The sequence below is a fragment of the Macaca fascicularis genome, chromosome 2 (genome assembly GCF_037993035.2).
Source record: "Macaca fascicularis isolate 582-1 chromosome 2, T2T-MFA8v1.1".
NCBI classification, from domain to species: Eukaryota; Metazoa; Chordata; class Mammalia; order Primates; family Cercopithecidae; genus Macaca; species Macaca fascicularis.
This window is the reverse complement of record NC_088376.1, coordinates 14,749,247-14,763,957: the sequence shown is the minus strand read 5'-3', so window position 1 is coordinate 14,763,957 and position 14,711 is coordinate 14,749,247. Positions and strand designations below refer to the sequence as shown.

Sequence of the window (14,711 nt, the reverse complement as noted above, 5' to 3'; positions counted from 1 at the left end):
AAATTTTATATACAAAAACAGGAGGGCAGATGGATTTGATCTGCAAGTAACAGTTTGCCAATCTCTGCTCTAGGCTAACTACTAAAGAAGAGTAAGTAGGCTGGGCGCAGTGGCTCACACCTGTAATCCCCGCACTTTGAGAGGCTGAGGCAGGTGGATCGCGAGGTCAGGAGACCGAGACCATCCTGGCTAACATGGTGAAACCCCGTCTCTACTAAAAACGCAAAAAATTAGCCAGGCGTGGTGACGGGCACCTGTAGTCCCAGCTACTTGGGAGGCTGAGGCAGGAGAATGGCGTGAACCCGGGAGGCAGAGGTTGCAGTGAGCCTAGATCGCGCCACTGCATTCCAGCCTGGGCGACAGAGCGAGACTCCATCTCAAAAAAAAAGAAAAGAAAAGAAAAGTATACACATAGAAGAAAAAGAAAATAAATTTAAAATATCTGATTAACTGAAGAGAGACAAAAAGAAAAATAAAACAAGTGGACATGATAGAAAATAAAATAGTAAATATAAAACCAAGTATATCAGTAATTCTCTTAAATATAAATGAACTAGTACAAGTGAAAAACCCAGACTGGATTTTTTAAAAACAGACTGCTTAAATGAGATATATTTTTACATACAAGGTCACAAAAAGGTTAGGGAAAGATAGACCAGGGAAAACACAAATCAAAAGAAAGCTGGTGTAGCTACACTAATTTCAAACAAAGCAGCTTGAAAAAGCATTACTAGAGATAGAGATGTTTAACAATGAGAAAGAGGTTATTCCATGGGAAAAAAAAATCAGAACCCTGAATATTTATGTACCCAGTAACACAGCTTCAAATACATAAAACAAAAACTGAACTAAAAAGAAAAATAAATAAATCTATAAACATAGGAAGAAATAAAATTTTACCCACTTCCAATAAGGTTATAGATTTTTTTTACTATTGGCTAAAAGAATCCATAAAACGAATTCATTATCATTAGCCCTAAAACTTAAAATTTGTTAAACATTTGTAAAGGGTCATAAATATTCTGGGCTTAAATTTTTTTCTAAATAACTATGAAATATCAAAACAAGTCTCGATTATTTTCTTCCTAGCAGCTATCACTTACTGAAATAACAGACACTGATTTTTATATGTGGATTGGAAGCTTCTTAAGGAGCAGAAACTTCGTCTTGTTTATGCTGCAACCCCATTACCTAGAACAGTCTAGGAATAATCGTCACAGCCAACTAACTCTTCCTGCTGCTTACCTTGTCCCTTAAAGTTTATTCTCAACATGGCATCCTGGGTTGAACAAAGTCATATCACACCACTGTTCAAATCCTCCTGTAACTACATAAAAAGGTCTACCAGAACTCTAAGATCTTAATTGTCACGCAGGTCTCTCCAACCTTATCTCCTACTTCTTTCTCTCTAATCCCTCCCACCAGCCTAGCCTCCCTCTAATGATTCATGGCAGAGCCTTTGCACTTGCTCCTTCTGCCTAGAATGCTTTTTTCATCCACATCCATACTGTTCACTTACCATCTTCATGTCTTTATTCATCTGTTGCCTTCTCAATGAAGTTTTCTCTGGATACTAAAATCACAAACTTCCCAATACCCTGGTACTCTGATGTATCCCTGCCTGTGTTGTTTTTTCCTAGCACTTATCATCTATATATTTTACTTATTTTGCTTATCTGTGTCCTGCTACTGAAATATATGAGCTATAGGATTAAAAACTTTTGTCAGCTTTGCCCCTGTTATATCTTCAACATGTGGAACAATATCTAGAATGGCACACATTTCACAGTATGGAGACTTTCAGTCTCCAGTGAAAGCATTACTAAGTTATTTAAAGCAATATTACAAATGCAAATAATGATACACACTAAATAATGTAAATATTTTATACATAATAAAAGCAATAAATATTTTATAATATAGTAAAAAATACAAGGATAAAACCAGTACAGTGGAGCTAGTTCTATTCTGAAGGCCTTGTGGGGCAAAGGGAACAGAATTCAAAACCCACATTAGATGCAGTGTCTAACAGAGGACTCTTCCCCAAAAAGCTGGTATACCAAACAACTATACCCTCGAGGTTAAAGTAAATCACAAATAAGATCTTAATTTTCCTACGGTCAATTCCTTTCAAGCTCTTCTTGAAAGAGAATAACAGAGAAGTGAATCAAATAGAGTGCTTCATTAAGGTCAACTGCTTGGGCGGTCCAGACACCCAAGACCTTAAACTCTGTGGGCTCAGACAGGTAGTACTTCCAACCAACAGCCAAACAAAATGCAAACTTTCCCTGGGAAGTGTCCAACCAACAGCCAAACAAAATGCAAACTTTCCCTGGGAAGTGTCTGGCCTCAAATTATTCCCACAAATAATTTCCCAAAAGGCAGCAGGTACAACAGGAATCAAGAAACCATGAGCCAAGAACAACACAAAAAGAAAGACAATAAGAAAAGACCCACTTAAAATCCTAGAGTTATCGGACATGGACTATGCAATAACTAAGCAAACTTGACTTTGGGAATTGAAAAATTATTAAAAGTGACATAGATTTTTAAAATAACCAAATGCAATTTCTACAAATAAAAATATAGTAACTGAAATTTAAATTCAGTGGGCAGGCATAACAGTAGCTTAGACACAACTCAAAGGATCATTAGTGAATTGAAAGACAAATCAGAAGATATTATTTAGGATACATATAGTAGGTGCTATAATACTGAATAAACAAAAGAAGAATCAAACACAAAAAGCAAACTACAAATTATGATTATGTTGACACTTTTGTTCTTGCTCCAAAGTTTCAAAAAGAGAGTGGTATGGTTGGGTGCAGAAACTGAACAAGATAAGCATATTAAAATATATTGAAGGATAGAAATTATTAAAGTGAGCAGCAGGCTGCAGTGGTTTTCTATATAATGGAGATGGGAAAGAAGGAAAGAAAATGGAGAAAAGGAAGAAACAGAAATAGAGAAGGAAGAGATGGAAATGAAGGAGGAAGAGATGGAAATGGAGGAGGCAGGAGAGGGAGAAGAGACGAAATACAGGAGGAGGAAATGGAGAACAATGGAAGAGATGGAGGGGAAGAGGAGGTGGATGGAGGGGAAGAGGAGGTGGATGGAGGAAGCGATTAAAATAGAGCAGGAAAAAGAGGAGGAAGAGACTGAAGGAAAGAAGGAGTAGAAGAAGGGAGAAGGGGAGGAGGAAAAAGAAGACCAAGTTAAGATAAGGTTTTGCCTTTTGTTGCCTCAAGTAACACTTGGAAACTGTCCCCAGCAAGCACTGAAACACTACAGGCCCACAATGACGTATCTGCATGCCTCAAAGTCAAAAAGCTCTGAAAACCCAGCTTTTGTCTTTTAAACTCATTTGGTAGCATAAAACTGATCTGAACTCAGCTTATGACAAAACATGATGTGAACTGACATGAAGCTATTTATGTGTATTCTACTCAGTATGAACTCACATACATTTAATGGCAAAAACATGGCTGGGCGTGGTGGCTCACGTCTGTAATCCCAGCACTTTGGGAGGCCAAGGTGGGTGGATCATTTGAAGCCAGCAGTTTGAGACCAGCCTGGCCAACATGGCGAAACTTCATCTCTACAAAAAACACAAAAATTAGCCAGTTGTGGTGGTGCATGCCTGTAATCCCAGCTACCTGGGAAGCTGAGGCAGGAGAATCCCTTGAACCCAGGAGGCAGAGGCTGCAGTGAGCCAAGATCGCGCCACTGCACTTCAGCCTGGGCAACAGAGTGAGATCCTGTCTCAAAAAAAAAAAAAAAAAAAAAAAACCCAAAAAACATTAATGTGCTTGATTATAGGGTACTGCCCCAAGCCCAGCAGAAACAGTTACATAATGCACGGGGTATGACCTTGTTAATTTTCTAAAATCTAATACATTCCGAATTCCAAAACACAAGTGGACCCCAAGGTTTCAGATAAGGGTCTGTGAATTTATATTAATCATGCCTTATCCCTTTTTTTCTTTTTCTCACTTCAGGAAAGCCATGTATTGAAATGGCTTTCTAAACTTTCCACCTCACTTTTTTCTTTTTTTTTTTTTTTTTGAGACAGAGTTTTGTTATTGTCACACAGGCTGGAGTGCAACGGTGTGATCTTGGCTCACTGCAACCTCTGCCTCCCAGATTCAAGCGATTCTACTGCTTCAGCCTCCTAAGTAGGTGGGATTACAGGCATGCACCACCACACCCAGCTAATTCTGTCTTTTTAGTAGAGATGGGGTTTCACCATGTTGGCCAGGCTGGTTTCAAACTCCTGACCTCAGATGATCTGCCCGCCTTGGCCTCCCAAAGTGCTGGGATTACAGGCATGAGCCACCACACCCGGCCTCCACTTCACTTTTATGGGTACATGTATTCCAAAACCCGAAACTTCTGCTTCTCAAATTCATATAAAAGATGAAAAACTGCTCCATTTTACATGGCAAATAAAAGAGCAAGCCAAAATTTATACCACATCTCATAGAAAAAAAAAATACATCTTGTGTGAATTTTCTTCAGCGAAACAAACAGTTCAGTAAGAAGAACCCCCAACACCATGAATTTTCATGCATAAAATATGCTCCGATTCACATTAAGTAGTTTCTTATACCAAAGTTCCTCTTTTCCCTTGAAGTTGTATCCTTCCTTATTCTAATTAAAACAATGAACAACAAGACGTGGGATTTCTAAACTGTTTTACACTCTTGCATATCCAGCAGTGACTATGGTTATATCTAACAGCTAAATTACAAACTGAGATTAGGAAACAATAATCCCTATAAACTATTATACCACAGATGCCTCGGAAAACTCAAATTTCAGCTGTCTACACTTTCCACACTGTGCTTTTGCAATGGGAAGCTCTCCTTGGCTTTTCTCTAATCTCACAGGTACCTCAAGCTAAGTCTCTTCTGCTGGCTGTTCTTTCTCTACCCAACAATTAAATGTTGAATATTCTCCTTTTCTCCAGACTACACACTCTCTAAATGACCTCATTTATTCTCAATGGTTTTAAATACTTTCTATATGCTGACAGCTCTCAAATGTTTGTCTCTAGCCTAGACCATCTCTGAGTTCCAGACCTATACATCCAATTGCCTACTAGATATCCACCCCCATGGGTATCTCCAAGTCACTCTAATTTCATATAGATACGTAACACCAACATCATCCAAAACTGATCTCCCCAAGTCCTCCCCAATCCCAGTAAATAACGTCACCATCTATTCAGCTGCTCAAGCTCATAATGTTGTAACCCACCTCAAGTTTTCCTTTGACCCACAGAGATCATCTACCAACAGTTCTCGTGCTTAAATCCACCTATTTCTCTTTACCTCTGCTGCCACTCCTAATCTAAGGCCACACCAGTATTGTCTTTGCCTATATTACTACCACAGTCTATTAACTGGTCTCCTTGCTTCTATTTTTGACTTCCTTCCAAATCACAAAGTAGACAATATAATCCTCTAAAAAAGCAATTGGGATCAATGCCTGCCAAAATCACTAAATGAAAGGCTGAGGGGGAACTGTATAAAGGATGGATCAGGCTGGTAACACCTAAACTCACAGTTCAATATTAGCATCACAAAGAAAGACAATCAGACAGTGTATGCCTTCTGACAGAAATCCAAAATATCACACATGAGACTTGATTCTGATCAAGTCATTAGAAAAATTTTCAATTTTGAGGAAATACAGGAGATAAACATTAAAAAGCAGAAATATAAAAGCACCATACAACACAATAAAAAAATCTAGTGTGCAGGAAGAATATTTAACACATTTTTTTTCTTCAATAAATAAATGGTGGCCGGGCACGGTGGCTCAAGCCTGTAATCCCAGCACTTTGGGAGGCCGAGATGGGCGGATCACGAGGTCAGGAGATCGAGACCATGCTGGCTAACACGGTGAAACCCCGTCTCTACTAAAAAAAAATACAAAAAATTAGCCGGGCGAGGTGGCGGGTGCCTGTAGTCCCAGCTACTCGGGAGGCTGAGGCAGGAGAATGGCGTGAACCCAGGAGGCGGAGCTTGCAGTGAGCTGAGATCCGGCCACTGCACTCCAGCCTGGGCGACAGAGCAAGACTCCGTCTCAAAAATAAATAAATAAATAAATAAATGGCAAGAGGAGAAAAAAGTGAGATAAATCCTATAGATGAATAGAGCCTTAAGAGGTACCTCAACCAATCGCAATGGTAAACCTTCTTCAAACACTGATTCAAAACAAACTGTGAAAAGATGTTTATAAAACAATTGAGAAAATGTGAACATATTATTTGACACTAAGGGTTAAACTTTTGGTGTGACAATGGTATTGTAACTGTCTTTCTAAAAGACACTTTATTTGATATACATGATGAGTACCATGTGCACATACACACACATCTCAGTCCAGCAGAATACTACGGCTGGGAAAAGATAGGGTAGGGATATAGATGAATAAATACTAGTCATGTATTGATAATTTCTTGAAACTGGATGATGAGTAGTAATGGAAGTTCATTATAATACTCTCTATTTCTGGGTATGTTTGAAATGCTTCATTAAAAAATTATAATAATTTTAATCACTTCACTCCCTTGTTTAAAATCCTGCAGTGGCATCCCAATAAAATAACTCAAAAAGGTAAAGAAAATGAGATGAAGGTGGAATACGTGAAATCAGCATCTAAAAGATTACAATGAATTCTTAAAAGATGCAAATAAAAAGAATGCACATTCCTTTTGCTCTGAACTGTCAAAAAAAAAAAAAAGAAAAAAAAAAAGAACGAACAGCTACTGAAGAATAACACCATTAACACCACAGTAAAGCCACAACTTGTGATTCTCAGAAGCTAAAATAACAGAGAAGTGACTATTTCTAAGCCAGAAAGTACAGGGATGAGCACAAGGAGCAACAGAAAATCTATGGAATGGTTTTATTAAACTCTTTCTCATTCCCGATTCAGGGAGCACAACATTTTACACACAAATGTGCACATGCGTGCACACACACACAGGATTTTGTGGAAATGGAACCATGGAAAAAGGAAAAAGCAAGTTCTTAGACACATTTAAACTTTGGTTTGTCAAAGTTAAAATTTAATAGAAGGATTGGGTAAGAAAGTCAAGGATATCTCCCAGAATATAGGATAAGAGAAAGACATAAAACTGGAAAGTGAAGACAAAACATAAAAGACAGAAGATCAACCCAGAAAGTTCAATATCTGAATAATAGGTAAGAAAAGACTAAACTAATAAAGGGGAAAACTTACGAAAAAATAATAGGAGAAAGCTTCCCACAGCTAAAGAAAATCACAAGCTTTCAGAAGTAAAAGAATCAAATAGTAAAAATTTATAACATCTTCAATTTAAACTAAAATGAAAAACTTTAGTAAAATTATTAGAAATTGAAAATTCAAGCACTTCAAAAATAAGACAATTGGCTATATTGTAATATTCACATGAAGATGCAGTATTCTCAGTAGCACAACCTTAGTTAACTATTTATTTATAAGAAAGTCAGTTCTATACAAAGCGGAATAGAGGCCAAGATATTTGATAAAGTATCTTGAAATTTCTAGGTAGATATAACTGACTAGTTAAAAATATATTTGAAGACTTTTGCCCTTTTATTTAAATGGGGTCCTTTAAAAATTCAAGACTTTGAACAGTCCAATGAAGTAAAGAGACAATGAAATTAAATAACACATGAATTAATGAAATTAATGAAATTAAATAACACATGCCATAATGGCCATAATATCAAATGCCATAATGGCCATAATATCAAACTAAATAACAAATGAGGCTCAGAATAAGGTTTACTTAGAACCTTTACAAAATTTAGTCATTTCAAGTACTTAAATTTTCAAGACAGTTTAGAGTATTGCAGCTGTAAGAACATCAATTGTACTATTCTATATGTATAAAGAAAATATGTAAACTTTTTCTTGAAGATTCAAGTTTATTAGCAACACCAGGTTTGAGGATATGTTACTATTGGTGCCCAACCCCCTGGATCCAAGGGGTTAAATGAGACTGCCTTAGAAGGATACTATTTATTCAAAGGTAAAGTATATGCACTTAGATGCCCTTAACACAGACCTAAAACACAGGATGGTTGTACAACACCTTCAATAGCTACAGCAGGAAGGTACTATAGGGTGGCTTTATTTTAGTCATTGTCTTTTTTCAATCTTAGTGCCTGCTACTTACTGCCTGTATTACTGCTAATGCCCAGTCTTCTGTCCCTTGTAATTTACTTTTTCACCTTACAGACTTCTTTTCCCTCTATCAATGTTCCTACAAGAAAAGTTAGCCTTCCTGCCAGTAAGTCAAATGGTTGCTTTCTGTCATTAATTTAAATTACCCAGTCCTAGTGTATCACAAAGAATATTCAACAGCATAGAAGAGAGATCTATTTAGTATTAATTTCTTGTTATTATCCTATAAACAATTGTAGATCAAGTTATATATATATATACACACACACACACCAAGTTATATATATGTGTGTGTGTGTATATATATACACCAAGCTATAGATATGTATACAAATCAAGTTATATATATATGTGTGTGTGTATATATATATACACCAAGTTATATATTAGTTCGATGGAGTCCCAGAAGGCTGGTCTCTAGAAAGTCATGGTTATATCATCGCTTGTACATACATTTTTAAAAACTCATTTTTGGAATAACAGATTGTCTTGAAATGTTAAAAGTTTAGAAACAATCTATTTACAACAAAACCTTACTTCTTTCCAGCCACTCTGCAGCATAACAACAAAAGGCCAAATTCCTCTTGCCTGCTTTTTGAGGCAGACTGCAGGGCTCAGCACCACATAATAATCCTACAGGTTTTTAACTCTATCTGGTTTGACTGACCAGAGCTACTGCATGATTATATGACTGCTTGGTTTAATACTCATGGGTAAGGGTGAGGACAACTAAATTGAAAAGCCCCCCAAACCCGCCCCCTATTCTTAAGTGAAAGCCATTATAGTGCTTCACAAATCCAAGTTTGCCTAGAAATAAAACTGCTAATGAAATCTTTCACGTGGTCTTGAAGTTAAGCTTACATCACATATTCAATAGATAATAGATTAATAACTGGAATATATAAAAAGCAAGTATAAACAAACAACAACCAAAAAGTTGGCTACGATGCTGAAAGGCATCTACCGAAAAGGAAATATAAATAACCAAACATATGAAGATGATCAATCTTATCAGAAAGCACAGATGTTTATACAGGGTGAGATATTTTTCAACCATCTGACAGGCAAATTTTAATAATAACCAGAACTGAAAAGAATGTAGGACAGCAGGCACTACTGGTGGGAGTGTATGTGTGGCTTTAGCCTCTTTTGGAGCAAATTAGCTATACCTAACACAATTCTAAAATGAATGAAAACTTTGATTCAGAAATTCCACGTCCAGACTATTTTAAGAAATATATATGTGTGTGTGTATACACAAACACATGTGGTTTGTACAAAGGTGCTTATTTCAGAACCATTTAGAAAACTTATATATAGTAAATAAATTTCCATAGAAGACAAAATGGTTATAATATGTCCATACTATAGAATATTACAAACCGTTTAAAAAAATGATGCAGAATAACACAATGGTATTTTTTAAAAAGCTCCATCCCATACTGAGTAAACACAGCAAATGGCAAAATTACATTCAGAATGGTATCATTTATGTAAACACAGTCAAAGCAAAACCATATACTTTGATACTTAATATGTACGTAAAGGCACAGTAACAGGTAGAAAAAGACAGGCTCCATATTAATAAAAGTGTTCTCCTCTGTTTATACCTGGGATCAGGTCTTGAAGGTGGTTTTGAAGGGATTTTTGCTTTATTTTCATTGTTTGAATTTTGAAAGGGCAATGACATTGTATATTAAGTTCATAATTAAAATAAACAAAAAACATCAGGTAGGGGCACTATAATCCATTTGTTTTATATGTTCCTGTTTTATATGTTTACATGACTCTGGTATAGTGTATGTGCATTGGATGTGACAAAGACTAATATGCAGGAGTATATATCAAACTGTTAACAACTATATAAATTCCAAGATAGCCTATTACTATATACATATCTTTATTGTTTAAATTTTTTATAAAGGTATACATTTTTATAGAAGAGAATTAGCTGAAATGTTATCCTCTCATCTTCGTCAGAGGTTACTTTTTAAAAAAATAATCAATATATTCCTAAACAGTCCAAATGTTATGTATTATCTAAAAAAAGAAAAACAAAGTAAACATAAAACTATAACCATTGAACCTAAAATGTTTAAGAAAATAAAATCTGGATATGGCCTACACCAAATGCAACATTTAGAGTTATCTACAAATTAGGTTTTTTTTTTTTTAAAAAAAGGGAGAAACTTGGCAATGCCCTTAAGTATATGAGAACTTATTTGTTAATCCTGCTTTTGTCTTAAAAATTGATAGCTGAAAAACTGTTTTCTCATTTATTTCCATAAGATCATATAAAATGGTTACATAAATTCTTTGAATAAATCATGACGATATGCCAAACCAAATTTTCTATCAGATTTCCATTTAAATGTACATTAATAGTTTAAATGACTGTCTACCAATACCATCATTTTGATACATTTGTATCCTATCCCTCATAGCCCCTAGGGGAATGACTTTTTAGAAGAGTTCACTACATACATAGTCAAAGAAGGCTGAAACCACTAAGAGTTAAAACCTCCAGATAAGGACCAGTCTTCCTTAAGAACCTAGCAAAAAAACACTCAAAACATTTTTGAGGAACTTCAGATTTCCCTTCATACATATCTGTGATGTTGATGTGATTATAAAGTATATCTCTAGGCCTCATAACAGAAAAAGGTGTAACGGAAAAAGAAAAAAAGCTCAAGTATTAAGTGTTATAATGGAAAATACCAAATGCACATTTGGGACCCTAGATTTGGTTCTGGTTTGCTTTCTGTGCCTGGATCTGGGACATATTGTCTCAGCAGGTCTCAGTTTCCCAATCTGTAAGATGGAAATACCAAAATACTCTGAACACTTCATAGAGTTGTTCATACCTGAGGAGTTAATATATATCAAGTATACAAAAGTGCTTTGGAGAACTATTAGGCATTATAGAAATAATGTGTTTTTAAAATTATTCTTACCAAACTGAAACACTGGCAAAAATCTATTTTTAATCAAATTACACCTTGTGCATCTTAAAAGGTTAAATATTTTCTAGAAAAGTGTTTACTAGGGACACTGACAATTAACAATCATATGAATTAAAATAATGCCCATAGCAAGCCATTTTGCTTCCTTAAATATTTTACTTCCACATAATTCTACTTGTATCAAATATAACAGGAAGGATATCAAGCTAGCTAGTCAAATCCTCCTGCCAAAATCTGTCATTCCTCCAAAGGCAGTGTTCTTCCTCTAAGCTTCTGCACATATTCCACGCTTCTTCGAATATCCCTTCGTATCTACCACCAAGACTGAAGCTTGCTTGGGTTACAAGGTAAATTGTCACCTTATACTTGCCAGATCCCACACAGATACATCAAGTAAAAAAAGACGTCAAATGACATGCACACACATGCATAAATGCACACACAAGTGTACACACACACACAAACACACAAGTGTCCTTCATTCTTTAGGGAGAAATGTATTTCTTACACAGCAAATGATCGTCACCTTAAAAGGAAGTGTATAACACAAGCAAAAGAAGAAAAATAAATCTTACTCACCATCTCCCATAGCCATTAGATGGTCCAGGGAGCTCTCTCAAATCAAGAGGTCAAATAGCACAGCAAATAAGTACAGCTCAGTGCCTGCGCCACTGGGCTCGGCCTGCAGCCTGCAGACACCCGGAGCACTGTGTGACCCAGGCCTCGCTGCAGCTCTGCACCGCAATAGCCAACAGCTGCTACTCCACTTCAAAATAAAAGTCTGGGGTCTTGCTGAAAACCCTCGTTTATTTAGCAGAGCCTAGAAGGACTTGATTAAGATTATTCTTTAGCTGCACATATGCTGTTGGATACAGGTTATGATGTTTCTCCTTGTACTGGCTGCCTGAAATTTAATCTAAGAAAAGCTCTGAGAGCCAATAAATGCCATCCCGCTGGGGGACTTTTAATGCAATCATCAAAACACAAGGCATGTGTTCAGCAATCATTTTCTGCTTCCCTAAAGATATCCATGTAATCAGTAGCAATCACATGATCTGATGGATTAACTGATTTGCGCCTTTTTAAAAAGGTTTTCATCCTTTTGTCGTTACCTTTTAATATTTACAACAGAAGACAGCTAGAAGTGCACAAACAGGAATAGCCCAGTTTCCATGATTAACTGCTCTCATTATGCAGGAAGCATTTCTGGCTGCCGTAAACAAATCACGTCAAAGGCAGCCCATCAAAGGCTGCTCTGTGTGCGGACAGCAGGGCCACACGGAACAAAGCTTGCTTCTGGTGGAGACAGAACCTAGCCAATGCGCAGCTGCAGGGGCGCAGAGCACCCTCTATCCAAGCTGCAGAACCATCAGCACATTGTCAAGCTCTGAAGGAAGGTCCTGGAGCTCATGGTCACAAACAGATACATTTTAAAAATCAACCAAAGAAAAGAGCTGCTTTGCTTTTCACTAAAGGGTATGTTATAAAAACATACAAAACTAGATTGGAAGTTATCTTATTGACTCATAGAAGCCAAATATTAAGGTAATTTCAAAGCCTCATTTCCAGGCTTTATTTTATTGCCAGCCTCCAAGAACAATTCTTTTCCTAGCAACTGTTTCCAACAGAGAAGCCAGAAAATACTTTACAAGGACTGCATGGCCAAGACTGTATTAGGTCCTACACACACACTCGACAAATAATAATTATGCATAGTTTTTTTCACGGTGAAAGAGAAAAGGATTTGCAATTACAGCCACCAACACTGTTAGTGTTTACATCCTTGGTTTGTGCAGGAGACTGTCTGGAAAGCTCCATAACGACACCACAGTCTGCCATAATCGCAGGGGACCTCCAACTTTCAGTCTTTTCTTTCCTACAGGGCTGGTGTTCCCTCCTTCTAGTCACAATCTGACAGATTTTAAGTCCGGTTTTCTTCTAATAGCAGAGCTAATTCTACTGCACTTAGGGACTCTGCCTAACTTTTAAATGACAAGTTGAGTTCAAAAAACCATCAAATACTCTATAGCTCACTTATGACTGTTCAGATGACAACTGTTAGCTATAAAAAAGTTGTAGCACCTTTACAACAAATCCTTTGGCTTCTGGTATTTAGTAAAATGATTTTTTTCATCATAAAACACTCTAAATCAATATGCTGTAAGATATGTGATGTTTCATTATTATGGTTTCAGGCAAAGACACACCAAAAAATTTTGTTTACCATAATAGTTTCTGGTCACAGAATATCAAGTGGAACAAATTTGAATTGCATGCCATGTTTGGACCCAAAATAATTTATTTTGCATAAATAACACCAAGTGAGGGAGAGAAAAGGTAGTATCTTCAACAGCTCTTTGTGTGCATGAACTATTTCCACAAGATTTCATGCTGAGCTTTTACTCTCTCCTAAAATGTTTTCTGTTTCTATCACTTTATTTACAGTTTTAGTTTTAGTGTGCAATAAAAATGAATCAACAAAGGCCTGAAAATTTTGTGGGGAAAAATTGTGCAGAAATAAAGAAGAAGTTGAATTAAACTCCATGATATTACTTTACGTACAACTTCCCTTCAAATTGTTACTTATAAAAATTTGTTTTCAGTATTCAATTGATATATTTTTCTACCTGGGAAAACAACTCAAGTATCATGGGCTGGGATAAAACACACCATAATTTTTCTCATCAATACTGGTGAAAATAATATTTTCATCTAATGGTCTTTCACTTGGCACAGGGTATTTATGAATAATTTAAACTCATTAAACAAGGCGTAGTTATATTTCCTCCATTACCAACTGTAACCACATTGTATATACTTGTTTATGATCTATCTCTATCACTAGATTACAGGTTCCTTAAGGGGAGAAATTTCATTATCTTCTTCCTGTTGTGACATGATCTAATTTACATTTTAAGAAGATCCCTATGATTTCTCAGTAGCAAATGGATTCCTGGGGGCAAACATGGAACAGAAGTCTACAGAAGTAGTCCAGGCAAAAGCTAAAGGAGATTTAGAGAGGATATTAGCAGTGGAGATAGAAAAAATAAGCAAATTTGGAATATGTTAGTATTTCAGAAGTAGAAATGTTTGATCAGTTAGAATAGGAAATCAAGTCAGGTTTCTAGCTTGAGCTGATGATGGTGCCACTGACTAAAATGGCTAAGACTGGAGAAGGAACAGATCTGAGGGGCAAGAAAAGATAACAGGTTTCACTTTTGGACATAGTAAGTTGAAATGCCTATTAGGCAGCCAAATGGGAATGTCATCAAGGCCACAGGCTACTAAGTCTAGACCTAACCCAAAGGAGAGATGAATCATGGCTGGAACTACATATTGGGAATCATTAGCAAAGAGTTATCATGTAAAGCCTTTGGGCCGGGTTGGATCACTAAGAAAGAGAATAAAAACAGGGAAGAGGAGGCCTGGGCCCTGGGATTTTCCAACATGATAAATAGGTTTCCTTCTTCTAGCATCTTCTTGTTAATTAATTCATTAAGGAATTTTTCAATAACAGCATATTATCATCAAAAACATTATGACCAA

At 36.4% G+C, this 14,711-nt stretch overlaps 1 protein-coding gene across 38 annotated transcripts in view; it reads right to left on the bottom strand.

Annotated features, from left to right (window-relative positions):
* CLASP2 (cytoplasmic linker associated protein 2) overlaps window positions 1–14,711 on the bottom strand; it is a 218,406-nt gene that overhangs the window by 157,128 nt on the left and 46,567 nt on the right. For 13 of the 38 annotated variants that reach the window (XM_065539781.1, XM_065539787.1, XM_065539792.1 and 10 more), the window contains exon 1: window positions 11,745–11,878. The exons of the other annotated variants lie outside the window; for them this stretch is intronic. In XM_065539781.1, coding sequence (XP_065395853.1) covers window positions 11,745–11,760 — 16 coding nt within the window. In that variant the 5' untranslated portion in view covers window positions 11,761–11,878. Of the gene's footprint in view, window positions 1–11,744; window positions 11,879–14,711 lie in introns of those variants that run through there. 38 annotated transcript variants of the gene reach the window in all.